Source organism: Salarias fasciatus, chromosome 6, assembly GCF_902148845.1.
Source record: "Salarias fasciatus chromosome 6, fSalaFa1.1, whole genome shotgun sequence".
NCBI classification, from domain to species: domain Eukaryota; kingdom Metazoa; phylum Chordata; class Actinopteri; order Blenniiformes; family Blenniidae; genus Salarias; species Salarias fasciatus.
Window position 1 is genome coordinate 33,354,532 of NC_043750.1, and position 26,904 is coordinate 33,381,435.

Consider the following 26,904-nt stretch of genomic DNA (forward strand, 5'->3'; position numbering starts at 1 on the left):
CAGAAACACTTCATCTGTGAGCTCACTTTTTGAAGTGTACGACCATAAAAATTTCCTGACCTCTTCATATCTTGCAAGTGGGAAAACTTGCAAAGTTGGCAATGCATCAAATACTAATTTTCCACACTGTATCTAAAGACAATGACAAGTTTTTCATTGGAAAGCAGAAAAAAAGCTGTTGAAGAGAGTTGATCTCTGTCGATTATGTTCTCACAAAATTTGTTTCACTAACTTCGACATCCATTGACAATGTATTCCTGGGTCATTTCATCCATGCCATCACAGATGGACTCATATTCTTCAGTCTGGCACTCTTCTTCTGTCGGCCAGTACTCGATCCAGGTCCTCTCACCGAGCACATATTGATATCTAATTTAAGGATTTGAGGCAGGAAAAGGAAAACGTGTTAACATGTCTAAAGTGTGCCAGTATAGTCACAGACAATGAGCAACAACTTACACGTTGTTCTGGTCATCCTTGTAGATGTCTTGGGGTGTCCCCATGAGGAGGTAAGTGTTGTTCAGCTGCAGGTTTAAAGCTCGTCTGCAGTGCTGATAACCTAAAAATACACGCCGTTTTCCCTGAGGACCTATATCATAACTTCCTGCAAACGTGAAGGTGACGAGAAAGCATACATGTGTAAATATATAGATATATGTGAATAGTTTGGATTTCAGAAGTTTTTATGGGTTTCACTTATTTCAGGAGCACACATGGGAAGGAAAAAAAAGATGGGAAAAGGCAACATAAAGAACACAGTTTCTACAAAGGTTAAATTCAGAAGCTTCTAGCTTTTCACCAGATTTCTTTTGTTTCTCGAAATTCAATCAAATGTACCAAATTATTACAGAAGACCAGGAGAGTGTATTTGACACATTGGAGTTTCGAAAAAAAAAAAAAAGAAAACAAACCATAGATAGAAAGCAAACTTCCACAACCTAATCTTTAATGAAAATGGACCCACCTTCTTTGATGGCTTCCAGCACCTGCATTGTATAAATGTCTGTGGACAAACCATCGGAGAACTCCTCCAGCCTCACTTTGTACACTGAGAACAAATCATGTGAAGGCAGTCAGCTGTTCGGCTCCTTTTACTTGGTTCATTTGTTCAATAGATGCACAAAAACATAGCAGACGGTATTTACCAAAATCTGTCCTGCTGTTCACCTCTGTCTCACAGATTTTAGCTGTGCGGACATCATTGTTGATTTTACCCGTCTTCTGTTTGCTACAGTTCTCTGTAGAGATGAAATAGAAATTCAGTTAATTATACACGTTTTCCATCTATCCGTCCTGCTTTAACATGATTATTTAGCAGGATGGAAGCAGGAAATGGACTCTCAGCGTAGCGTGAACAAACATTGATTTTGCCTGAAGTGTGTTTCCTGTTATTTACCTTCCGCACAGGTGCATTCGTCATTTCTGCAGAGACGCAGTAGTTCTCCGCTTCTCCTCTCGGGATGGTAAAATCTCACACAATGTGTTTCTGCAGTGGAGAGCCAGATGTTTTCAGCTGCTTTTAGAATTATAGTACATTTGATTCAATGTGACAATGTCCTTTGACCCCTCTGTTGTGTACAGCGGTGGTAGCAAAATGTAATTATTGAAATTTCACAGCTAGGCTTCGCAAATAAACATTTCTAGAGACGTGCGACACTCACCAGGTCTGTAGTTATCGCTGTTGAATTCATAGACCGACACTGCGGCTGGTTGTAAGATGCCCACCTTCAGCGTTTGATGGATCCTGAAAGTGATTTCATCTGGCTGTGAGTGGGAAACCTGAAGCGAACGTGAGGGGAACAAAGGAAAATGAGAAACAATCAGGGGCTCCACTTACATGACGTCTCGTTTCAAGTGAAAATGCATCGTTCAAACATTTTCGTTTCAGAAAAGTTCTGTGTTTGCAGGATGAAGAATTGAAATCAATGTCCGTTTACATGCAAACAATGGAAAATGATGTAGTTTTGAAGTGGGGCCACCAATGGGTGCTGTTGGTTGTTTTATAATAAAATCAGACAGACATTACTGTAACAGAGACATTTCTCTGTCTGACCAGACAACAGGGTTGGACTGCTCTGTTCTGGAGGCATGTTGTTGTTGTCCATGTGCCGAAGAACTATCTACTATGGCCGTTTTTCAAAAATCTGCATTTTCAGTGGCTCCGAGCTCGGTTGCAGTATAAATGAACACCTAAAACACAATCAACATTTTCCGTTTCCACTTGAAAACGTGTAAAACGGAGCCATATGGAACAGTGTGGCGGTACCTTTCCCAGGTAAATCATGACTGAGCCCCTGTCCGACTCCGCGCTGTTCACACGGTATCTCCCAATAGTGCGTGCACGTCCTTTGGATAACTACACAGAGACATACACACATCCCTGATGGGTCTATTTGTGAGTACAGGCATCATAACATTTCAGGAGTGCTGATCTTACCAAGTCCAGGTCTTTAGTGTTTGCAGTGAAGCCGGTTGGCATGCCAACTTCCAAGACTGACATGGAGGCATCGCGCCGCTGCTCCTTATGTCTGTGAGAACATTGTTTTTTTTAAATAAAGCTGTGTCAACTATTTGGAAACTGACTTCTTCAATCTGCTGAGGAAAAACGGATTTGAACAGAAACCTAAACGATTATTCAAAACTCATGAAGTTATATGGGTTCTAACTAAACTGGACAACGATAACGTGAGAACAGAGAAGACTCTGGACATGGGAGTGAGTCAGAGTCAAGTTAAGGAAGATAATTCAAAATAAACGTGTGGGTTTTTTTTAAAGACTAGTCTTTAATTGTTCATCTTGATTTCATTTAAATAGGTAAAAAGGTAATAGATTTACATGTGGTCCAACTTTCAGTTACAGTAAATGGTTGTAGCATTAGCTGAATGTCTGTTTCAACAGATTTGGCAATGCTACAGGTCAGATTTTGTTTAAAGAAAACTTTGATATAACAAACTATTTTGTAATTCACAGTTAATATGATAAAAGATCACAATCTCAAAAAGCAGGTTTCATTCACAGAGGACATTTCAGCCTCACAGCAGTGAATCACCATCACAATATAGGTATAGGTGTGTGTTTTCAACTGGAAAACAGAGACGAGGCTTCAGTGGTGACAACAAATGAACAGAAAAGAACATTTTTTCTTCATTTTACTTACAAAACTTCTATTTTCAGCTTGTAAATCTTTTCGTCATCACCCATCGTCTCTGACAAATTACAAATAAAAAGGATGAAACGAAAATATAAAAATCCACACTCAAAGGACTTTTAAATTGTAATTAAAATACTCAAAAGAACTTAAACATTAAATAGACCAAATTACCTGGCATGAGCTGAACGGACAAGTTGAACTTCTGACAGTTTGACTCCTTTTCTTTAGAAAGAGCATAATACAGCGACATTACCTGTTAAAGGAAGACAGGGCTTCTTTTAATGCTGCACACAAAAACTGGCTTGAGGTTTCTATTGATGCCCACATATACAGAAAAACAGGCTTTCATGGACAAAAACAGATGAAAAATATTTGTTTCACTTACAGTTAGCTTTGCCTCTCCAGGGCCGGTGGCGCTCACTTTCACATCCTGATTTATATCATTGATCTGTGGTGAGAAAAATATGCCCTCAAACAGAGTTGACGGAAAACACTCAGATGAGTTTTTGTGAGTTCAAGCATGTGAATGAGAGTCTGTGGTTACTTTAGATGTTCTTGTCATAAAGGGGTTTTCCCAGCTGAAGCTGTACTTGTCCGGCTTCGACCGGCCAGCAAGCAAAACGTCTACGTTCAAAAAGTAATCCTCCTCTTTTTTGCTGGTCCAGTACTCCCCCACAGCTTGGTAAACCATTATGGTGGCCTGGAAAGAAAAACAACAGCTTGACAAAGTCCAAAAAGAGCCGTAAAAACAAACTGAAGCATGGATATGAGTCCTGCTTCACCTGAGTCGATCCAAAGCCTCCGTTCTCTCGACGCTGTAGGTTCAGCCATCTGACGACAGGCCGGGCTTCTCCAAAAGCCTGTTTTCATCAAACAAAATATTTAATAAGCTTTGATATAACTTTGTAATTCATCCTAGTGGGGGAAGCTACACCTGGACAGGTTAATCGTGAATGATTTCATGTTATTGTGCTACACTGTTCTCTGTGATGGAGCTCACCTTCACCTTCACCAGAGCAAGAAGTGCATACGCAGTGGCTTCCATTGTGTAGAAACGACCCCCAGGTACAGGCCAGTGGGATAAATCTGGAGAAAGCCGTTTACAGCACAACAGCAGTTTCAGGCATTTACAGCCAGTGGAACATCCAAAACATAAATTATGCACACACACACACATACACACACACACACTACATCCCGCACCACATGCCATAAGATGAAATCTGATCTATTAGTTCAATACTAATTTTCACACTTTCATTTCAACCTTTACGCTCATTGATGTTGTGTGACGGCACCTGGGGAGGCAAACATGAACAGCATCTCCCTGTTCAACCTGTTCTCAGTGGCCAGAGCGTACGAAGTCATGGCAATCGCATAAGGGTTGATTAGACTCGGAAGACGCTTCTCCAGGTACGCCATGGCTTTGTCCACGCTGCCCTGCAGAGACTGCAAAGAAAACACAAACCGATGTCACAAGAAGTCATTGAAAAGTAAGATCATAGATAACCTGAGCATTGGAGTGAATTCATTCAGAAATAAAAGAGGCAAAGCAAAACCAAAAGGCTCTCACGGGAACTGCAGCAGCACATATGGTTCGTGACTCCTGCATGGCAATGAGGCAGAAGGCCGTCATGGAGGCGTCTGAGTCTGTGCCGAACACGTCCCCCTGCGCACACATGTTCAGAAACACTGTCGCTATGAATGCCATCAATCTGAACTCTTGTGTCCATTCACAGCAGATTAGAAAGGGATGAAAACCAATGGATTTATTCTGGATTAGGTTAGGTGCACATACTGTCATTTCTCTGTGAGATAGTCTTCCAACTTCTCTGAACAAGCCATCAGGTTGCTGTGCATTGGCAATGAGAAACTTGACACCGTCACAGATCACTTGGCTTTGCACCGCCACGAGGTTATGGGCCATGGAAAACACCTTGACGACGTAGGCTGTCAGCCTGAAAGAGGAGAGGAGATGATGAAGCAGCTTAGTGTCAAGATTTCACTTCAGATCTACAGCCAAGGCTGACAAAAAGTCACTGCTCTCTAAAACCTCACAATTCTTTGACTTCAAACTTCAATAATGGCAAAATCTTCTTCAGATTTATCAGAAGAACTTGATTTCCAGATGTTCAGCTTCCACCTGAGTTCTCCTCAACTGTGGTTTCAATAAACCAACCTCATGTCTGTTAGAACCAGTCTCGAATAAACTGTTCAAAGACATTTTGCCCCTAATAGGTTTAACAATAATGGATCAGATGAAGTTTTCTTTAGTAACAGGCTGTACCGTAGACCTTTCAGGGTTCAGTTAATAATCCTCTTTTTAAAAATCCCACCGTTGACAACTTACAGGCGAATATGTGAAGTTCCCTAAAAAGCAATGTAACCATTTGTGTACAGACTATCCAATTGAGCCTTTTCAGTCAGGATTTAGAGTTCATATCTCCACTTGAGTCTGGTTCTGCAGGTTTCCTCCTGTTTAACAGGAGTTCTCCTTTTCGTCTGTGTCCTGTACTTGTTCATGTAGAATTGCTGGGTTTTCCTTGGTAAAAGTGCACCAGCTGACTGTGTTGTATTTGGTGCCAAATAAATAAAGTTGAATTGAACTGAATGACATTGAATCACCAACCATGTAATCAGAATCTGTGTCCAATGAAGTGCTAAAATTCACATGGATCTGTGCTCTTCTACAAGTCTCACCAGGTGCTGCCTTGTTGATTTTGATACATCGCAAAAGATCCATCCCTTTTACGATAGGCTAGTTGGCTCTGGTAACCTGAATAACATTTTAAAAAGGAAACCTTGTTAACAACAGTCCAAAACTTGCTTGGGTTGATTATCATTGATAGGAAACCAGTGCACACACAGGAAGAAGATTCCAACTTTGCACATAAAGGCTACAAAGGCCAGACTCACTTTCAGGAGTCAAACAGGCAGTCTGATCGACTGGATGCACTAAAAGGAGCAATTCTGACCCACCTGTGCCGATGTGCTGGAGGGTTTCATCACGTCTGCCTATCCCCACAGCCTCCCACTGGTTAGTTTTATCCAAATATGTGGTTGCAATGACAGGCAGAGTCATATGGATCATGTTCTCCTCGCCACAGCCTGAGGGCTGGTAGATCAGAGCGTCCATTGACTCCCCACTGATCGTGTTCTTCAGCATGTTGGGATTCTGTCTTCCTGCAAACATTCGCACACCCAGTGTGATCATTGTTCACTATGAACAATGAATACTGTAAATAAAAGCAAACACACTGAGGGATTGTAATGACTCTGACATGAAATGAGTGGAAATGGTCAAAGCCAGTTATCATTCACACAAGTACATTTCCAAACAAAATGAAAACAGTAAATATTTGAGAACTGTGAAAGAAATACTAATACGATGATGTAGATAGATGTGACCAAACTTGTACGAACTACTAGAAGCATTTAAATAATAGTAAGGCACAACACTTTTACATATTCACTCTACTGTCTCTAGTGTTCAGTTATGTCAATATATCAAATCACTGCACAGAGACTTGAGGTAAACTAAGATCACATATATACTCGACATTCACTGTCTTTACTGCAAAACAAAAAGGGGGTCATAAGGCTCATTCACAACACTGGTTACAGAAATCATTATTCTTCGAGTCAAAAACATTACGATTCATAGATCTGCTTCATTTTCAAGCCGCAACAAGTCGTGTGCGAAAGCATCAATCTGATTGATAATTTCTTGTGTTTGATATGAAGATAAAGCATTCAACATTTTATTGTTTACAACAATGTGAGAATGATTTGTTTCTTTACTTAACTCACCTGTTACAGCAATTTGTGTGCTGGTCGGTGAATTCGGAACAAACTCTGTCCGTGGAATTCTACTGTTGATGATTTCCACTTGTTTACCATCTGAAATGCAGAGAGGGGGAAAGTTTAGGTATGACTGGTTTCAGGAGGGTCACATGTTGTCAGCAGTGTCTCCATTTTTGTCATTCAGGAGCTGTACTGTGATTTTTTGTGGATTTTTTTTTTTAAGGATTATAAATAAAGACATAAATACGTTGAAAACCTGAAAACTCACCTTCACCTTTATTAGATGGGTCTAAAGTTATAACCTGAGAAGATTTTATCAGTCGGCCTTCAGGCTGGGAAAAGAAAAGGGGACAAATATGAGCTCCGAATGAACTGGAGGGATTATCTGGGACTTGGAATGACAGACGGATGAACTCACCACGACACGCAGCATCTTCATGACACCATCGCTGACTGATGTGTCTTGAACAGCAGCTTTGACCTCAACGCGATATTCTCCATCCCGTGTTGGGATTATGATGAAGGGCACAGAATGTGTGTTTTGAGCCCCGACTCTGACAACCTGCTGAAACTTTCCACGTCTAGAGGCTGCACTGCAAACATGCTGCTCCTCAATAAGCTCCACGCGCACCTTGACAACAGAAAATGATCATTTGGCATTCCATCCTGGACAGCTCAGTGGATAGGTCATGAAAAACATGGTGTAGTGGTGTTTGGCCAGACTCACGGTGATAGGATTAGGATCATAGTTGTGGAGAACTGCCTGAATTTCCAGTTGCTCTCCTCTGACAGCAGAATACGGCAAAATGAGATCTATGAAGAAGTCCTTTCGAACGACTATTTCCAGTGGATCGGCGACACAGATTCCTTCAGAAACAGAAAGAAACAGAATGGGGGAAGGACAGACAGAATGCAATAAATGTACTACGGAAAAAATAGGGAAAAGATTGGTAGAAACCAAGAGCGGTTTATAAGGTACAGATTGTTTTTAAAAAGTTAGGATCCATTATCCTCACCATGAGTCTTTGACAAACTGATACCAATAAAATTCCAGGTGGTGATTGAGTCTTGCAAAGGAATATCTTTTCTCAATGACGTTGTGTCACTAAGACAAAAATAAACAAATGTTACATGAAAGGTCACCTCTAAATGTTGTGCTGTTTTCTGTGGACTCACCATTTCTGCTGTGTGCACGCAGGCAGTTCGATGTCGGTCCACAGCCAACTTTCGGGGAAATGGGTGCGAGAAACGATTTCACTGGTGTCCATGAAGCTGCTGTCATCTTCCTCGCCTGAAGTTTCAACACAATCATTAAAAGTGGCTGTTCCACTGGGATAAAGGTCATCAAATCATCTATAACAAAGCTCATTTCATAGCTGGGAGGATGAACTCATCCTTACTGAAGTTTAATACTACAATGTTATTAAAGGAGCACAGCGCAGTTTGCTCGTTTATGCAAAACACCGACCCCTGCAGGCCTTAGGCGTAACTGTAGCTTCGTGAAAAGCTCGTGTCTGTGGCTTGTGCCCACGTACGAGCACGGAAGAGGGGAACTCCTTCCTCGCTCTTTTAGCAGCGCTCGAGTAAAATGTAAGTTTGTTTTGCCTGGTGGGGTCTGTGCTGGAGCTGTGGCAGTGCTAGAAGCCGGTCTTTTCTTACTTTCTGGAAGCTCCATCCTCAGTACTGCTCAGTTGTTGTTGCTAAGCATCTGGCAGAGTAATGGCGGACAAAATGAAACTTAAGGATGGCAGGCCAGCGTGAGCGTGCATTACGTCAACCTCAGAGCGATTCGTACCCGAATCACTCATATTTCTGTGCCTTTAGTGCGCTGCACAGGAAAATAGAAGCGACTGCGATCTTGCAAAAATAGCTCTTGCTGCCCATCAGGCAAGGTGAAAATATGTGTGGGTGTGAAATAATTGATAATTTAATATTTAAAACTGCGCTGTGCCCCTTTAATTTTGAACACTGGTACATGATATGATTGACCCTGACAGGGGGGACAGGAAGAGAGACAAAATGCCAAGAAAACAAACAAGTGAACAGACAAAGCAAACAAAAAAAGAGCACGTCCAGGACAGGCAGAGCTGATGGTCCAGGGCCAACGAGCCCAAGAGCCAACCCCCCCCCCCCCCCCCCCCCCCAACTCAGGCAGAGGGCTATGACCATACCCAGGAGAACCGGCCCCCACGGGCAGCTACCCACCCCTAGGCCAGCAGCCCCCCAGTGCTCCTGCTGTGTACCTTGAGAATAAGGCTGTCAAAACCCCCCAAATCCCTCCCATCCCCCTTCCCTCCCCCAACCCAACTCCCACACCCCCCAATCTCCACCCTCCCCTTCCCCTCCAACCCACCTCTTCCCCACATCACACCACCAATCATCAACCTTAACTCAAACACCCTCACATTCTTGCACCATTCACCTGTCATGTCCTGTGGGACACAACAAAACAAATACAAACACGGACAGTAATAAAAAATTCTGACAAAACACATTGCAAGTACCTGTGGAAGCTCGAGAGGCTCAAACGCAAATCACAAATTCATCCAAAGTTTTCCGTTCTTCATGTTCCATGTTTTTATGAGTGGGAAAAATATTTACCTGTTAGTCTTGAAATAATTAGACTCTGTATTTTGCACTGAGGAGTGTGAAATGTTTAATTTGTTCCAGCAGGTTCCATGGCTGTTGTGCTAACTGTTGGCATGTCTATGGATTTTTTCCAAACACATGCTCTATCTCTAGAGGTTTGAGAGTTCTGCAGGAAAAGTAATACATCATCCACATAAAGACTAACAGGGAGTTAGCTGTTAGCTTAAAGTGATCACGATGTGGCAATGTGTGGGAATATTTGGATGGTCAATCAGAGCTGTGAGCTCAACTGCATACAGACTAACTGTAACAGAACTTCAGAGAATGTAAAAGCACCTGTTCTGCCTGTTGTTTTTTATGAGTTGGTTGTAAATGGAAAGTAGTTTTGTGTTATTTTTGTAATACTGTAGTGCATGAGGACAGCTGCCTTGGGATTTTTTGCACTGACGAGATATTGTCATTACTGTTTCATTTTTGTAAGATGAGTTCTGAAGTTGAAGCCAGTTCGTTGTAAACAGGATGCTTATGTTACTGAATGTGTTTTGATTTTGATGGATTTGAATTCGAACTTGTTTAAATGTGTTTTTGTCACAGAAGTGGCAGAATAAAAATGGCGCTTATAACAGTCACCCACGTATAATCATGCCCTTTCTTACTGCTCCACAGATGATTGTGAGGCAGCAACGCTACTGGCCCAGCCACCCCTAGGCTGGAGGCCACTAACACATGCAGCTGGGTTGTTACATAAGATTTTTATCCAATCTATGAAAGATGGCCCAAACCCACAACTGGTTAATGTTACAAATCAGAAATTCTCAATTCAATGCTTTATCTGCATCTAAAGAAATGCTTGTGGATTCTAGATTATGTATTGCAGAATATGTTAACTAATCTACACAGGCTAGTGGAAGAATATCCACTTTTAATAAACCCTGTTTGTTCAGGCTGTATTGTAAGAGGGGTTATCTTTTCTATTCTCCTGGCCAGAGCTTTACTGATGATTTTGAGATCAGCATTTATTAATGAAACCGGACGGCAATTGGATGGAAATGTGAACTTTTCCTGTCTCCCAAAGAACAAATGCTGGGGTGTCTGTCAAATTTATTTTCGAAATATATAGACTATTGTCTTTTAAGATAGATGAACTCAGGATCTTTAAGTAATATTGTATTAAATTTCCAGTTTCTAGTTGGTTTATTCTTCTTTTTCTCAGACTAAATGATACTGGTGCATAATCGCTGATGGTAACAGGATGGATTTTAATTTCTGAGATCTCATTCATCCGTGTGCTGCGAGTTAAGAAATAATCTAGTCTCAAGTAGGAATGGTGAACTGAAGAGAAGAATGTGTATTGTCTTGCAGTCGGGTGGTGAGAGCGCCAGGCATCACAAAGACCAAAATCCTTCATGTATTGTTTCACAGTTTCTGAGGATTGCCAAACTCATCGGCTTCCTGTGGTACTGAGCCTGTCCATTCCTGGGTCACACACCATGTTGAAATTCCCTCCTATAATCAACGAGTGACCTGAGTGATCATCCAGTGAGAATAAGAGGGAGTGAAAAAAAGGAGGGCTCATCAACATTTGGTCTACATACATAGCAATGCCTCCCCCTAGAACTGCCACCTTAACGTGGTGGGGGAGTTTGAGAGCCCGCATGATCCCAGGAGCTATGTTGCCGGGGGGCTTTATGCCCCCTAGTAGGGTCTCCCATGGCAAACAGGTCCTGGGTGACGGGCCAGACTGAGAGCAGTTCAAAACCCCCTATGAGAAGAAAAAGAACAAAGGTCGTTACGTCGCCCGGTACGGCGCAGCCGGGGCCCCACCCTGGAGCCAGGCCTGGGGTTGGGGCTCGTAAGCGAGCGCCTGGTGGCCGGGTCTTTGCCCACGGGGCCCGGCCGGGCTCAGCCCGAAGGGACGACGTGGGCCTGACCTCCGGTGGGCTCACCACCCACCGAGGGAACCGTAGGGGCCGGGTGCAGTGTGGATTGGGTGGCAGCCGACGGCAGGGTGCCCGGCGACCCGATCCCCGGACACAGAGACTGGCTCTAGGGACATGGAATGTCACCTCGTTGGCGGGGAAGGAGCCCGAGCTTGTGAGGGAGGTTGAGAGGTACCGGCTAGATATAGTCGGGCTCACCTCCACACATAGCCTGGGCTCTGGAACCCAACCTCTCGAGAAGGGCTGGACTCTCCACTTCTCTGGCGTTGCCCGCAGTGAGAGGCGGCGGGCTGGTGTGGGTTTGCTTGTAGCCCCACAGCTCAGCCGCCATGTGTTGGAGTTCACCCCAGTGAACGAGAGGGTTGCATCCCTGCGCCTTCGGGTCGGGGATAGGTGCCTCACTGTTGTCTCGGCTTACGGGCCGAACAGCAGTGCAGAGTACCCGGCCTTCTTGGAGTCCCTGGGAGGGGTGCTGGACAGTGCTCCGACTGGGGACTCCATTGTTCTACTGGGGGACTTCAACGCCCACGTGGGCAGCGACAGTGAGACCTGGAAGGGGGTGATTGGATCGCACGGCCTCCCCGATCTGAACCCGAGTGGTGTTCTGTTATTGGACTTCTGTGCTAGTCACAGTTTGTCCATAACGAACACCATGTTCGAGCACAGGGGTGTCCATAAGTGCACTTGGCACCAGGACACCTAGGTCGGAGGTCGATGATCGACTTTGTTGTCGTGTCATCTGACCTCCGGCCGCGTGTTTTGGACACTCGGGTGAAGAGAGGGGCAGAGCTGTCGACCGATCACCACCTGGTGGTGAGTTGGATTCGCTGGCGGAGGAGGAAAACCGGACAGACTTGGCAGACCCAAACGTGTTGTGAGGGTCTGCTGGGAACGTCTGGCGGAACCCTCTGTCAGCATGGCTTTCAACTCCCACCTCCGGGAGAGCTTCTCTCATGTCCCGAGGGAGGCTGGGGACATTGAGTCCGAGTGGACCATGTTCTCCACCTCCATTGTCGAAGCAGCTGCTCGGAGCTGTGGTCGTAAGGTCTCCGGTGCCTGTCGTGGCGGCAACCCCCGAACCCGGTGGTGGACACCGGAAGTAAGGGCTGCCGTCAAGCTGAAGAAGGAGTCCTATCGAGCCTTGCTGGCTCATGGGACTCCCGAAGCAGCTGACGGGTACCGGCAGGCCAAGCGAACTGCAGCCCGAGCAGTTGTGGAGGCAAAAACTCGGGTCTGGGAGGAGTTCGGGGAGGCCATGGAGGAGGACTATCGGTCGGCCTCGAAGAAATTCTGGCAAACCGTCCGGCGCCTCAGGAGGGGAAAGCAGGTCTCCGCCAACACTGTTTACAGTGGAGGTGGGGAGCTGCTGACCTCAACTGGGGATATTGTTGGACGGTGGAAGGAATACTTCGAGGACCTCCTCAATCCCGTCGCCACGTCTTCCGTGGAGGAAGCAGAGGCTGAGGTCTCAGAGGTGGACTCGTCCATCACCCAAGCTGAAGTCACTGAGGTGGTTGGCAAGCTCCTCGGTGGCAAGGCACCGGGGGTGGACGAGATTCGGCCTGAGTACCTTAAGTCTCTGGATGTGCAGGGACTGTCTTGGTTGACACGTCTCTGCAACATCGCGTGGCTGTCGGGGACGGTGCCTCTGGATTGGCAGACCGGGGTGGTGGTCCCCCTGTTTAAAAAGGGGGACCGGAGGGTGTGCTCCAACTATAGGGGGATTACACTCCTCAGCCTCCCCGGGAAAGTCTATTCCAGGGTACTGGAGAGGAGGATCCGACCGATAGTCGAACCTCGGATCCAGGAGGAACAATGCGGTTTTCGTCCTGGCCGTGGAACAGTGGACCAGCTCTATACCCTCCATAGGGTGCTCGAGGGTTCGTGGGAGTTTGCCCAACCAGTCCACATGTGTTTTGTGGATTTGGAGAAGGCATTCGACCGTGTCCCTCGTGGTGTCCTGTGGGGGGTGCTCCGGGAATACGGAGTCCGGGGCCCCTTGTTAAGGGCCGTCCGGTCTTTGTATGACCGGAGTAGGAGTCTGGTCCGCATTGCCGGCAGTAAGTCGGACCTGTTCCCGGTGCATGTTGGACTCCGGCAGGGCTGCCCTTTGTCACCGGTTCTGTTCATAATCTTCATGGACAGAATTTCTAGGTGCAGCCAGGGGCCGGAGGGGTTCCGGTTCGGGAACCACAGGATTTCATCTCTGCTTTTTGCAGATGATGTTGTCCTGTTGGCTTCATCGAACCCGGACCTACAGCATGCACTGGGGCGGTTCGCAGCCGAGTGTGAAGCGGCAGGGATGAGGATTAGCACCTCCAAATCCGAGGCCATGGTCCTCGACCGGAGGAAGGTGGCTTGCCCCCTCCAGGTTGGTGGAGAGACCCTAGCCCAAGTGGAGGAGTTCAAGTATCTTGGGGTCTTGTTCACGAGTGGGGGACGGATGGAGCGTGAGATTGACAGGCGGATCGGTGCAGCGGCTGCAGTGATGCGGTCGTTGTATTGGTCCATCGTGGTGAAGAAGGAGCTGAGCCGAAAGGCGAAGCTCTCGATTTACCGGTCAATCTACGTTCCCACCCTCACCTATGGTCATGAGCTTTGGGTCATGACCGAAAGGACAAGATCCCGGATACAAGCGGCCGAAATGAGCTTCCTCCGTAGGGTGGCTGGGCGCTCCCTTAGAGATAGGGTGAGGAGCTCAGTCACCAGGGAGGAGCTCGGAGTAGAGCCGCTACTCCTCCACATCGAGAGGAACCAGCTGAGGTGGCTCGGACATCTGTTTAGGATGCCTCCTGGACGCCTCCCTAGGGAGGTGTTCCGGGCATGTCCCACTGGGAGGAGACCCCGGGGAAGACCCAGGACACGCTGGAGAGACTATGTCTCTCGGCTGGCCTGGGAACGCCTCGGGATCCTCCCAGAGGAGCTGGAGGAAGTGTCTGGGGACAGGGAAGTCTGGGCATCCCTGCTGAGACTGCTGCCCCCGCGACCCGGCCCCGGATAAGCGGTAGAAAATGGATGGATGGATGGATGGACATAGCAATGCATAACTTAATGTTTTGGATAGATGATGTGGCGATAATAAATCAGCCTACTGGGTTTGCAATTGAAATACCAGTAGAAAAGTTTAACCTTTCATTTATAAGAGTTGCTCCTCCTCTTTGCCTGGAAATGTGACGGTCTGAGTACACGTGTGGAAATTGTTCTGGTTTCTTACTGCGAGCCAGTCGGAGCTCTGTCTCCTTCTGCACCGCGTGATGCTTTTCCATCTCCATGCAGCAGTGCAGGAAGGCGATGACACAAGCCCTCCCGTCCACGATGTACTCGCTGCGCCTCTCGCAGCTGTAGGAAACCGGAGTGTCCCTCATGCCATCCAAACAGCAGTCCCGCTGCAGCTCGTCCTCATACAGACTCACTGGGGAAGGAAAAGGTTGTTCAAGAAACAGTGACGCACAAGAGAAGGGGCACAGCTACTAAAACAGAAAGTTAACTCAAGACCGTCAATTTGTGTGTGAGCTGAGGATATTCAGTTTTTGTTTTGTTTTGTTTTTTTGTTTTTTTTTTTTGGGGGGGGGGTACATAAAATGTTCACCAAACCTTTCCAGCTTAAATAAATTTTGTGCTTCTCCCATAAAGCCTTGAGAGTGGAGATATTTCTGAGGTAGAAGTAACTGTAGACAGATTGATATTTGCAGGAATCGTAAAAAACACTTCAGCTGACTCCTCAAAAATACAGTGTTGAGATGAGTGTGTGTGTGTCAGTTCAGATTTGTGGCTCTTACACAAGGTGGTTGTCACATTCATGACCGTTTCTCGTTTCCTCCTGCTCGGGGCAGCACAGTTCGGTTCTGGAAGTAAAACACAGGTTGAGCAGTGGCCAACAAGTATTACTGAGGTGAAACGATCAATAAACTTTCCCTATTAGATCAACGACAGGCAGACTTCCTCATCTATCATCTAGTGGTTTTATGTTATAAAGAGAGTTTGTTGTGCTTCAAGCTCATTTTCTGAAACTCTAGAAATTACACACAGGCTTTCCTGGTCACAATATTTAGTTAAACAGTTTATCCTGAGATTCTTGATAAAGTACCATCATTCATTTGCAAGAAGGAACCTAAAATCTACTTAACATGGTCACTTGCCCCATTGAGGGCTGACAAAATATCTTTTTTCCGTCTTTTTTCTCTATAAACTTAGCAGAACAAAAACAGTTTTAGTTGGTGTGATGTTGCTGTGCAGAAGAAACTATTGACACAATGTCAAATCATCAGCAATGAGAATGTACTGTAGCATTGTTTACACATGTAGTTCTTCTTGTTTGTGACACTGAATGATAACCTGGAAAGGTGTACATTCAGCGGGGGTATTTTTATGTTTGTTACGGCCGTCGCCGTATTCTTCTGGCTGCAACCGGCCATGCTCACGTGCCTCTTGGAGATAGTTGGTAGTGGTTACTGTCGTTGGTTAGCGAGGCACTCGTTTCTGTTATCTGTTTTTGGCTTTTGGTTCTGTGTTTTTGGCTTTGGGTTTCAGGAATCCTTTGTTATATTATCTCTATTTTTAGTTGCCATTTTGGCCTTATGTTTTTGGGTTGATAACTCTAGTATAGAGACTCTTTTTGTTCCCGTTTGTTCTTACTTTTTGTCCCACCGCCACCCCTCGCCACCGGCCGACACTGGATGACAGATTTCCCAGAAAGCCTTGCAAGACGAAAGAAGTTCATAAATGTAAGTATTTTCTCAATGAGTAAAGTTTTAAAATGTAAGAAAAACATTCTTCTTCGGCAAAACAATTGTCGCACCTGCCTACGTCATCGGCAGTGGTGACTACTGATGACGTACGCGATTATCGAAGGGGTGTCCCAAATCGGAGGGGTTTACTTTTGGCCCTACCCCTTAGCACTCTGTTACAAATGGGGTAGCGGCAAGGAGGAGGGCTAAGGGGGAGGGCTAGAAAGAGAAATGGGATTGAGCCTTAATGTTACTGTCTTTCCCTATCTCCTTCACGAGCTGGCCGTAACAATGTTCAAGAAGAGATTAAGTTATATAAAGAATAAAGGGTTTTCACCTTGTCTGTAAGGAGTCCCAAAGGCCATGTTGGACTGAAAGAGCAGCCCAGCATCGTAGAACACACCCATGCTGTCTTTCCCTCCACCGGGTGTGCAGCCTGTGTCGTAGTGCTCAACAATGTCCCACACCTGGAGGGTGGAAGCAACAAACACACAGATATTGCTGCATGTGAAGGCAGACAAAACCACAGAGGGGAATATTTCTGACATGACGTTTGGCCAACATGACCTCTTCTGTGGGATTTTTGCTCAAGAAATCATGACTTTTTTTTTTTTTTGCTCAAATTCTTCATTTGTTCTACGATTTCATTTCAGAGAGCTGTCAGACATTAAAATGAAAAATTGTCAACACAAACCTGAAAAAAATATGGGCAGTTTTAAAACTTTTGATTTATTAAGGCCTTGTTTACATTACAGCGTAAAGTTTTAATGTATTTCTTTTATTTCTTTGTAAAGCACATTGAATTACCTTCTGTCCGAATGGTGTTTTATAAAGAAAGTTATAGGCAGTTCCACAGCAAGTTGTTGAATAGTTTTAACATTGAATGCCTTTTCTGCCTCAACTACGTTTCAAATCTGTCAACACTCCAGATAGGTATGCTGTAAATGGAACTATAAGTAAAACACAACTGTACTGGATTTATGCCATTTTAAAAGATTTTTTTTTGAATAAAGAGAAGAGGGGACTACCTTTTTCTGAGAGAGGCGGTGCTTGTCGTTCAAGAGGTAGACTCCTTTGTCAACCGCCACCAGCCCTACAGTGGCCTCTGGATCTCCTGTGATCTTCAGGCTAAATAGTTTGCGAGGCATATAATATGGAGATGGTCTTATGGCTTCCAGCTTCAGCTGAATCATACAGAAAACAAAGAAGTTTTACTACACACATCTGTTGTGTTGCCCTTGCCAAATCCTGCAGAATCAGTGTTTTGTATCTCACCGATCCGATGCAGGAATCTTTTACATCCACCCAAACAGAGTCTGACACTACTTCTTTATCAGTGGGATGATAGTAGGCAACAATACGGAATGATGGCAGCATTTCTTTGGTAATGGGAACCATCAAGGACACCATCGTCTGACCTTTCAACCTGAAACGGCCAAATTTCACCAGCTGACCCTTGTTCAGGATCTGAGGACATAGATGTAAACACATCAACAGTCATGCACATGCATACCTCGTCCAAATGGTGGATAAATGTATATTTGAAGCATGAACAGGTGCAATGCTTTTCTCACCAGGTACGTCAAATCATTTTCCTCCTGGTCTTGTTTTTTGAGGTTCAGGTTTAATTTCAGGTTGTCTCCCAATGCTACTTGCATTGTATCCACACCTACAGAGAAGTACAATCAGCAATACTTGAAAACAGACTCAAGTATGATTTTACATTGCTTCTTATCAGATGCCATTCCCGTTTGTACCTATGTGAATGTAGCTGTTACTTTGAGAAATGTATGGGTGAACAGTCATGCTGGCTTGAGCTTGCCTTTCGGGTGAAATACGAGAATCATTGGTCTTTACCTACAAAAAAAAAAGCACAGGAAGCAGATGCACTGAGTTCCAGAGTATTCAGAGCCATTCTCCTTTCTCTTTTTGCAGTGTTTTTTAAAATGTTTTTGTTTTATCTCCGTTAAACACTACACAATTTTAGGAACTGCTGCATTTTAAAAATATCTTTACATCTCAAATGTAGCATAGAGATCACATCTTGATGATGGATAGATTGAAACAAAGAAACGAAATAGTTTAAAATGAGGAGTTTTCTTCTTCATTAGTTTACAAGAAGTAGAATAACTACAAAATATTCTTTCAAAGTTTGTTTCTGTCTTGTGGAAAAATGGAGTTTCTCATCTCATGACTGACTGTGATTGTCATCGGTTCAGGTTTGTCCACAGTGTTGACAGAAAGCCTCGCCATGCCGCGATCTGTAGTGGTGCCCTGCACGTCGTCCGCAGTCATCAGAAGAACACCTTGTGCTGGGGAGCCGTCAGGATTCACGACTTCAAGCTAAAAAAAAAAAACAAACAAAAAAAACCCCAAAACAAAACAAAACAAAAAACATCCAACTCATGTTTTCTCTGACTTAGAATACAAACCACTTACTTTTACTTATGATGGATGCAAATGTGTGTGATGCGCATTACCGTGATGTCAAAGGACAGGCCCGGTTTGAAATAACTGGGTGTTTTTTTGAAGAGGATGGTGTACGGTGAAGTGACGATCTGGATGCCTTTCAGTTGTGCCTCTGCCATTTCTTTCCCTGCACCAGTACATACAAGACTTTACATCTGATTCAATCAAAAATGATTTTCATCGAGAAATTCAAGAAGGACATGGACAAACCACAATGAAATTTTATTACACTGGAAGAAAGTGGCATCTTTTTTGGGCACTGGGGCTTACTAGTGTACGGTACGACTTGTGAGTCAGATATATCCTTGTCGGGAGGCCGCATCCACACCTTCCTTTCCCTGGCTTATTGACGTGCCGGCTGCAGCTGTTAACGATGTGGCTGGTGATAGCTTAGCCGGTGCAGTGGAAGCGCCGTTCGTACACCCCTAGCTCAGCTTATCAGAATGATCCTGGTTGTTTAGCAACATGGCTTGTGTTAGCTTAGCCATTGCTTGTAAGGCCACCTTGTACTATTTCCTCCGGCTCATTGGGCCCGACCGTGGCCGTTAACCACACAGTGGTTGTTAGCTTGGCTACTGCTGGTGCGCTGTCCTCCCGACTTACTGGTACCTAGTTTGGCTGTTAGCTTTAGCTGCTGCCAGTGGAGGTGCCATTTGCACTCTTTCCTCCCAGCTTATTGGTACTGAGCCCGACAGTTTGGTTGTGACGACCCCGTTGTGCTTTCCCCCTCTTGAGGGGACTGACCACGACTGTTGACTGTACAGTTGGCATGAGCTTTAGCCGTTGTTGGTGAATGCCACATTGCCGCCCCTTTCCTCCAGATTTTGACACAGATCCTGTCTGCTGAGTGACACTGTCAGGATCAGCTTGGGGCACTGTGACCGGGGGAGGCAGCGTTGTGTCTTTTCCCTGGGTTGTTGGTGCTGGTGACCTGTAGCAACACAACCACTGTTGATCTATAGCCGTCATGGATGAAGGCCATGATCCGCCTTTCACCCAGCTTATTGGCACCGATCTTGCCTATTGAGTTACACTGTTAGTACCAGCTTGGCCCATAACCAGTGAAGGTGGTGGTTGTGCCCCCTGTTCCCGGTGTGCCTCTAGCAAGAGAGCAGGAAATAAGGGGAAGCCACTGTACGGTTGTTCCCCCTCCTGAACACAAGCGCCAACCTCCGCTGGTGAAAAATGAAACCAATGCTGAATTGAAGAAAATCTGTATTTCTGGGGAAATTCCAGCAGGGGGTGATGATGTTGGTTTCAAACAGTCACATTGGAACCCATTCAAAACCCATTCCACTTGGAGATGGGACACACGATTTGGGATCTTTTCGGCAGGATGAGGATCACCTCAGGTGAACCAACCCACTGTCCACTTGCTTATCCCTGAGGGAACAACCAGCCTCTGGACTGAGACGCGCTCACGCACCCTTGGCCAGACGGCCTTCATTACTCCTTTTTGCCGGTTCCTCTGATCTAATAGACACCCCAGAGAATTCTTCAGAAGAGCCACATGCCCTGGTTGCCCCCTTCTGGCTAACTCAGGAATGATTCCCATGCTGAGCAGATAGTCTCGCAACAAACCAAATTCCTTGTGACTAAGCTGAAGTTATTCATTCCCTGCTTTGAGCACTGCCTTATGGCGGTCAGTAGGGATGAATGAAAGTTATGAATGTAACACCACCAGAAGGTGGTGCTGCATGGAATTGGTTCACTTGTTGATCAAGACTGCCAGCTGTTGAGCAACGTTATTGACTGCAGTCTTCAATATCCAGAAGGAGGGTCCGGTATATAATATGATCAATATCACACCCATCATCACAAATCTGAATATGTGGGCGTCTTCCACATCTTCAATGGGAAAGGGCACCAGGCACATGGACCCCTACTTCCCCCACATGTTGGCCATGTAGCCAAACTCCTGTCTGGGCAGGCAGGTTCCCCTGCATCTCTGCTCCTCCTTGAAATAAACTTGTCAATTGCACTGAAAGGCCCATTGATCAATTCCATTATGAATGTGCAGTTTTCAAAGATCAAGTAGAGTGGAACCTCCAAGAGGGATGAAGGACAAGACTGCAAGCAGGGGAAACAAGACAGGGAGAGAGAAGATAGGAGAGGAGGAAAAGATGCAACCACCTCCTTGAAGTGCTAGAGCATGCAGGCTAAATTTCTGTCTTACCACTGTCTGTCATGACATTAACAGCTACAAAAATGGAGCTTCCCACCAGGTCGTGGATGTTTTCAAAGGTCTGTGTTATGTGCTCCCGCTTCAGGGTGACTGCCCCATGTCCAGCCTCAACCTAATGTGACAACACACAGAGATGCATCAAAATGAAAAAAATAACTGGATTATATTGCTTTTAGAAATAGATGGATAAAGAAGTGAGTAATGAAGTGATGGGATATGAGATGGAGTCTGTACCGACACTTTCTGAAGAGAGCCTGGAAAACTCCTCTTTTGACCTTCATGTATAACCCCAAACACCCCGAAGGCCGACCCGTCCACTTGTTCACCAAAAAGATATCTACAAAGATCAAGTGAAAGGTTGCCTGTTTTTCTTTGGTGGGCTTAAATAGATAGAGAGAGAGGGGGGGCCAGGAACCAAGCCAAAACATACAAAGCAAAAATCACCTGTACAAATCACCAGGAAGAAACTCCCTAAAGTTTTTAACAAGCGTCACCAATCTACCAATCAGGGACGGTTTCTGATTCCTCAAAACAGAAACATACGTAGCTTTGATGTTGACTGTGAGCTCTTCACTGTCTACGTAGAAAAATGGGGTTTCTTGCATCAGTTTCACCTCAAAACTGGGCAACACTGAAAAATGTCACACATGAAGGAAATGTCTTAATCAGGTGATAAAATGTGTAAGTTGACACAAAAAACAATTTTTTGAATCTATTTACTGACATATATACACAAATATAACACATTTCATGGAAAATCTTCATTGCAATATACAGTATATACATTCAGTAATACCACTGTACACACAAACAGGAATTGTGCCAGAAAAAGAAAAAATAGTGTTTGATCCTAATCTTTCAGCCATTAGTGTTACTATTTAAAATATCCCTGAAAGCTTGCTTGTTTCAGCTGTTTCATATTCGTACCAAACCTAACATAACAGATGAAAAAATATGCATAACATATTTATTGCAACTTATATATTTTCATACAGGAATCCGAGCATGCATATAATGTTAATATGCATTCACCCAGTCATGTACACTGTAAAAACAGCTTCACAGATAAGCTGGACTTTACTCCAACTTACCATAGTCTTTGACCTCAAACTCTGCAAAGAAGTTTGTCTGTGGGGTGCTTTGAAACCTCGCCACCACTTTCCACAGTCCGAAGCTAAAAAATATCAACATACACACAGGCAGACATTTTGTGGCCATTTGTTGTTTCGTTACTAGATATCTCAAGTTCATTTTGAAACATTTTGAGTCCGTTAATCAGCAGTGGTAATCAAGTGTATTCACTTCTGTTTGCTAAAAAAGCCCGTTTCATGTTTATCCACCAAAGCAGAACAGTTTATTAGTGCTTTAATGTCAGTTGTTTGGTTCATTATGTGGTTGGTTACAAGGCGCAACTATTCTGAACCACTTTCTCCAATCACTCTTTCTTAAACCTGATATTAGTCTATCAGAATATTGGGAAGACTGTTGGCTCAGATTACCATAAAATGAAAAATGTGTTTTACAACAAAATACAGAATATGACAAAACAAAACTGTGAAGGATTAACAGCAAAGTCTTTTCCAGAAATCATATTGTTACGCGTCGCTCAAGGCTTGCTCAAGGCTTTTCTCCCTTTTAGTGAGATATTACTGCATGAAACCAACCATGCAACAGTTTCTCCTGAAAGGGTCTGTTGAATTGCACTCTGGAGACTCTAGAAATGGTTTGGCTGCCAATTATGATCCAAGATTCAACACCTGACATAACAACATCATACTGCCACTTACACCGAACATGGACCATATCAGCGGGAAAGACTTTCCTCATTTGGTTTTTCATTACTGCAGCTTTCAAAATTTTCCTTTTTGTTTTCACTGTTTTGCAATTTGTCACACCCTGTGACCCTGTGGCCATGTGTGTGTGTGGTGTGTGTGTGTGTGTGTGTGTGTGTGTGTGTGTGTGGGGGGGGGGGGGGGGGGGGGGGGGGGGGGGCGCTCAGGGCTGGTTTTGGTTTTGTTTGTCCCTTGTGCTGGCCCTGCCCCACTTGTTTCTGTCTGCTCCTGCCTCGTTACCACCCTAATGTGTTGCACCTGCCCTGCCCTCTATTTAAGTCCTGCTCCCCTGGTGTGTCTTGTCAGCTCCTTGTGGGTCTGTTTGCGTGCTTCTGGGTCCTCGCCTGCATGTCAGCTCAGCTCAGCATTCTGGGGTTCCTGTGTTCTATTCCTAGAAATAAATGAGTTCAAACTCCACCTGGCTGCCTGCGCGGAACTTATTTTTTGCATTTCTTTTTTTTTTTTTTTGTAATGAACAGTAACCTGAACAGTATCATAGGAATACATTTATCAGTCAATTATTTGACAAACACCGAGGATATAATTATAAAAAGTAAGAAAAATATGTAAATGTTAAGAAAAAAATGTTTACCTGACAATTTCAGCGAGTTGGAAATGTCCAGAAAAGATTCCTGACTTCAGAGAAACTGGCTCATGTGGTAAAATGATGCCTTCAGGGGTCTACAAAGGGGAATGGCACAAAAACAGGTTTTTAATAAAACAGTTTTCCTTAAAGCCCAGTAATTATTTAAAATACTACTTTGACTAATTGTTCAATTTGTGAGTTTGAGATCAGATTGCACCTGTGATGAACTGAGTCTGTCATTCAATCCATTAAAAAAAAACAAACAAACAAACTTGTAGATGTGCTCGTTAAAGATAAAATACAATACCACAAACTCAATGGAAATGGAAGCATCAGTTCGGGTAACAGCATCCCTCTCCACAGGCTCCATGCGTGGAGAGACTCCAAATATCCTGAAATGAACTGAGAGAGAGAGCCAAAATAACTCAACATACTGTATAGGTAGTAACAGATTACCATTTTGTGTCATTGCTGCTGAAATCAGTTTAACATAAAAATGAATTATGGGCCTGCTGAAACCCCTCAAAACTCCATGAATTGCTTGGTAATAAAGACTTGACAAGCAAGCTGCACATGCATTACTCTAATGCATTATTCTCAACACAAACCTGTATGCCACTGTAGACTGAAATTAATGGACACTGAGATTAATATAAGCATTTTTGTGCGACCCTACCTTTGCTGCTGGGTGTGTAAAGTGTCTTATCCGTCTGGATGAAGATGTATCCAGACTGGAGGGACACTAAGACAATCTTCTCGAGTGTCACATCAGGAAACTGAGCTTGTAGATAAACGTATTGCTTCTGGTCAGTATCTCGCTTGAAAAATTCAGCTGGGATCTAAAGGCAAAAGGCATAAGAGTAATGTAAGCAGGATAAAGAAAGTCATTCAGTTAGCTTTGGAGAATGGAGAGCATCGACTTTCGTCTGGCTGAGGCACAAGATCCAACTCTACGCTGCACTGATTAAAGCTAACGACTTCAATATCATACCTGGAAAAAGACACCAGATGCTGAAAAGAATTCACTTCCATCCACAGCTTCATCATTCTCCAAAGCTCTTTGCATTGCTAATTACACTCACAACAATGGAGTCACTCAGTCCATCCAGTGGGAGACATCTGGGTTTCGGTGTTTTTCTCTACAACACTTTGAAATATGGACATATGGGTCATTGCACCAGCAACTTCCCATTTCTACCAACTGAACCGGAGCCGTCTACAATGAGCAGATCTCACACTCGAAGTGAAGCACGAAACTCTCTGATGAGATTTTAATTCACATTTACAAAATAATTGTATGATTTCTGTTTCAGGCAGCACGATGGGGGAATGGTTAGTCGTCTCGCCTCACAGAGAAAATGTCGTCAGTTACTGATTAAGCCTTTCTATGTAGTTTGTGTTTCCTCCCTCTGTATACATGGGTTTCCTCCCACAGTCCAAAAAAAAAACATGCGTGTGAGGTTCAGTGACCCTAAATTTTCCCTCAGCGTGAATGTGAGTGTGTGTGTTTGTCTGTGTGTTTGTCCTGTGATGGACTGGTGACATGTCCAGGGTGTGTCCTCCTGTCCTCACCCATAGTTAGCTGGGATTGGCCCCAGCACCCTGAGACCCTGCACAGGATTAAGTGTCTTCGAAGATGGATGGATGGATGGATTTCAATTGGTCTACATTACATTTTACACACCGTTAAATGACATTCAGTTCCAAAAAAAGTGTGCTATTAATAGTAAACAGGAATTACAAGAAATGTCACACCATAAATAAAAAAACAGTGATTATTCTTCCTTTTTTAAAACCCAACATTGCAAATGTACTGTATCTACAACTGTTTTGTGTTATATTTGAGCCTTTACCTTGATTTCTGCAAAGTTTTGAAATTTGTTTGCACTGGTGAGAATCACTGACGTGGACGCCAACGTCTTGGATTTGGTGGGAAAGTTTGAGACTCTGATTTCAACCGCGAAATCAGGATCATTGGTGCAGTCTTGGCACTCCACAAAGATGTTTTCTGCTGTTCCGATTCGCAGTAGGCTGGGAGCAGACATCACCTTCCTGCAGAGATGAAATACTGTCAGCTTCATCCTCCGGTGATCGCTTTGTGTCTGTCACAGGATTTTGTCTTTACAGTTTGGCCACTTCTGTGACACTTTCAATGCATTTGTGTATTTTTCAGTGACGCATGAAATAACATGTTTCAAACTCAAGGCATGTCGGCCAAATCCGGCCAGTCACATTATTTAATGTGTCCCACTAGAGGTTAATATGCCTGTCCGAAAAGAAATGTTTTTCGTATCACAAACCATGAAACTACATTTCCCACAATACATGTCAATTTCATGACTCCAAAATGTCCACGAAGAGGAAAATTTTGGCCAAAGGAAGGAAACTGGTGTGTCTATTGTGTAATGAACTGAAGTTTGCGACGAAGAATTATGATCCATGTTGGCATTTTAGGCTAAACACAGATTAAAGCACGCAAAAAATAAAGCAGTGCCCCCAGTGGACACACCTGGAGCAGCAGTCACTTTTATTAACGCATAATGAGAGCCACTCTCACTGTTGACGGTCAGGAATTTGGCAGTATCATCTGTTTGACTGGTTAAATAATTCGGTTCAATTCAGTTCAGCTTTATTTATATAACGCCAATTGCAACACAGTCATTTCTAGGCTCAACTGATTTAATTACTGATTGAATACATTTATTACATTTCCTTCTTTATGAACTACACATTTCCTCTGTTTTGTGCATGCCTTTCCTCTTGTCTAAATTCAGCACAATGAAAGTCTTATCTGACATACCATCACAGTCATGAATAAAACTGTTTTAGTCAGTTAATCCTTTGGATTTCTTCATTTGCACAGTTTCAGTTTGCCTGGAATCATTCCCACTTCAGCACAGACTTCACCCAGATAATAAGTGAACCATTGATGGCCCAGACTCAGTTCCAGCACTGAGTCAATACAACATTTCAACATTTTTCGGACGTTTGTTTATTGTGGCTGACGCGATAAAAGGCTCCGGGAAGTAAAAATCAACATGTACGCCACCTTACTGGAAATGGTACCTTGGTTCATGTTTGAAAAAAAAAAAAAAAAAAGTGCAGACTGGCCTGTCAATCCTCAGTCTGTCTGAACCAACCTGGGCAGAACTTAACTGAACATTTTTTAGTCATTAACCTTATCAGTAACTTTTGTAGAGCAGGCTTTTGTTTAAGAAGTATCTGATGGGTTGGTGACCTGTTCAGGTGTTTTTGCCTTCATTCATAGGTAGCTGGGATTGGCTCCAGGGGTCATGACCCCCCATCGGATGAAACAATGTAGAAGATGGATAGATGGAAGATATGCAATTGCTACGAAATTATAACATCACCTTCTAAGACTTTGACAGCATCAGTTCATGCATTCCATTAATCTCTGAGCCAACATCAAACCACAGACCATCATGTCTCTCTCATCCCACGATTAAATGCAAACCATGACATGAATCACAGAAAAGTGTCTCTTTTCTGTGCTTGCTTTACTTACATGGGCGAGCCATCAGTAAGAGGGATCAAGAGGAAAGAAGCCAGCAAAGCCAGACACCAAACGTGAAGCCCGTCCATCCTCCTGCCTGATGCCAT

The 26,904-nt window shown here is 44.2% G+C and overlaps 1 protein-coding gene across 1 annotated transcript; it reads right to left on the reverse strand.

Moving 5' to 3' along the window:
- Positions 1-227: 227 nt before the first annotated feature.
- LOC115389837 (complement C3-like) lies at positions 228-26,904 on the reverse strand. The gene is made up of 43 exons (XM_030093405.1): positions 26,810-26,904; positions 25,137-25,335; positions 23,960-24,122; positions 23,591-23,685; positions 23,290-23,378; positions 21,957-22,039; positions 21,409-21,496; positions 21,100-21,202; positions 20,857-20,977; positions 18,692-18,807; positions 18,411-18,554; positions 17,969-18,068; positions 17,786-17,880; positions 17,487-17,678; positions 17,240-17,395; positions 16,549-16,678; positions 15,264-15,329; positions 14,699-14,896; positions 8,132-8,246; positions 7,972-8,060; positions 7,683-7,822; positions 7,374-7,586; positions 7,224-7,287; positions 6,962-7,051; positions 6,131-6,334; positions 5,852-5,927; positions 4,950-5,109; positions 4,725-4,820; positions 4,450-4,600; positions 4,152-4,237; positions 3,934-4,011; positions 3,696-3,851; positions 3,537-3,599; positions 3,323-3,404; positions 3,158-3,206; positions 2,438-2,528; positions 2,267-2,356; positions 1,662-1,779; positions 1,397-1,486; positions 1,146-1,238; positions 965-1,048; positions 460-604; positions 228-369 (listed from the first exon to the last, which is right to left on the reverse strand). Exons 1-43 carry the CDS (start codon positions 26,902-26,904, stop codon positions 228-230), a joined length of 4,998 nt encoding a protein of 1,665 aa, XP_029949265.1.

What these genes read in the sequence shown, in the direction of transcription:
- LOC115389837 (XM_030093405.1), bottom strand. Translation starts at nt 26,904, where the DNA reads ATGGCATCAGGCAGGAGGATGGACGGGCTTCACGTTTGGTGTCTGGCT. An exon ending in CCATTTCCATTGAGTTTGTG is followed by an intron (nt 23,379 to 23,590) that starts GTATTGTATTTT and finishes TCCCCTTTGTAG; the next exon opens with ACCCCTGAAGGCATCATTTT. An exon ending in AAGGATGACCAGAACAACGT is followed by an intron (nt 370 to 459) that starts GTAAGTTGTTGC and finishes TCCTTAAATTAG; the next exon opens with ATATCAATATGTGCTCGGTG.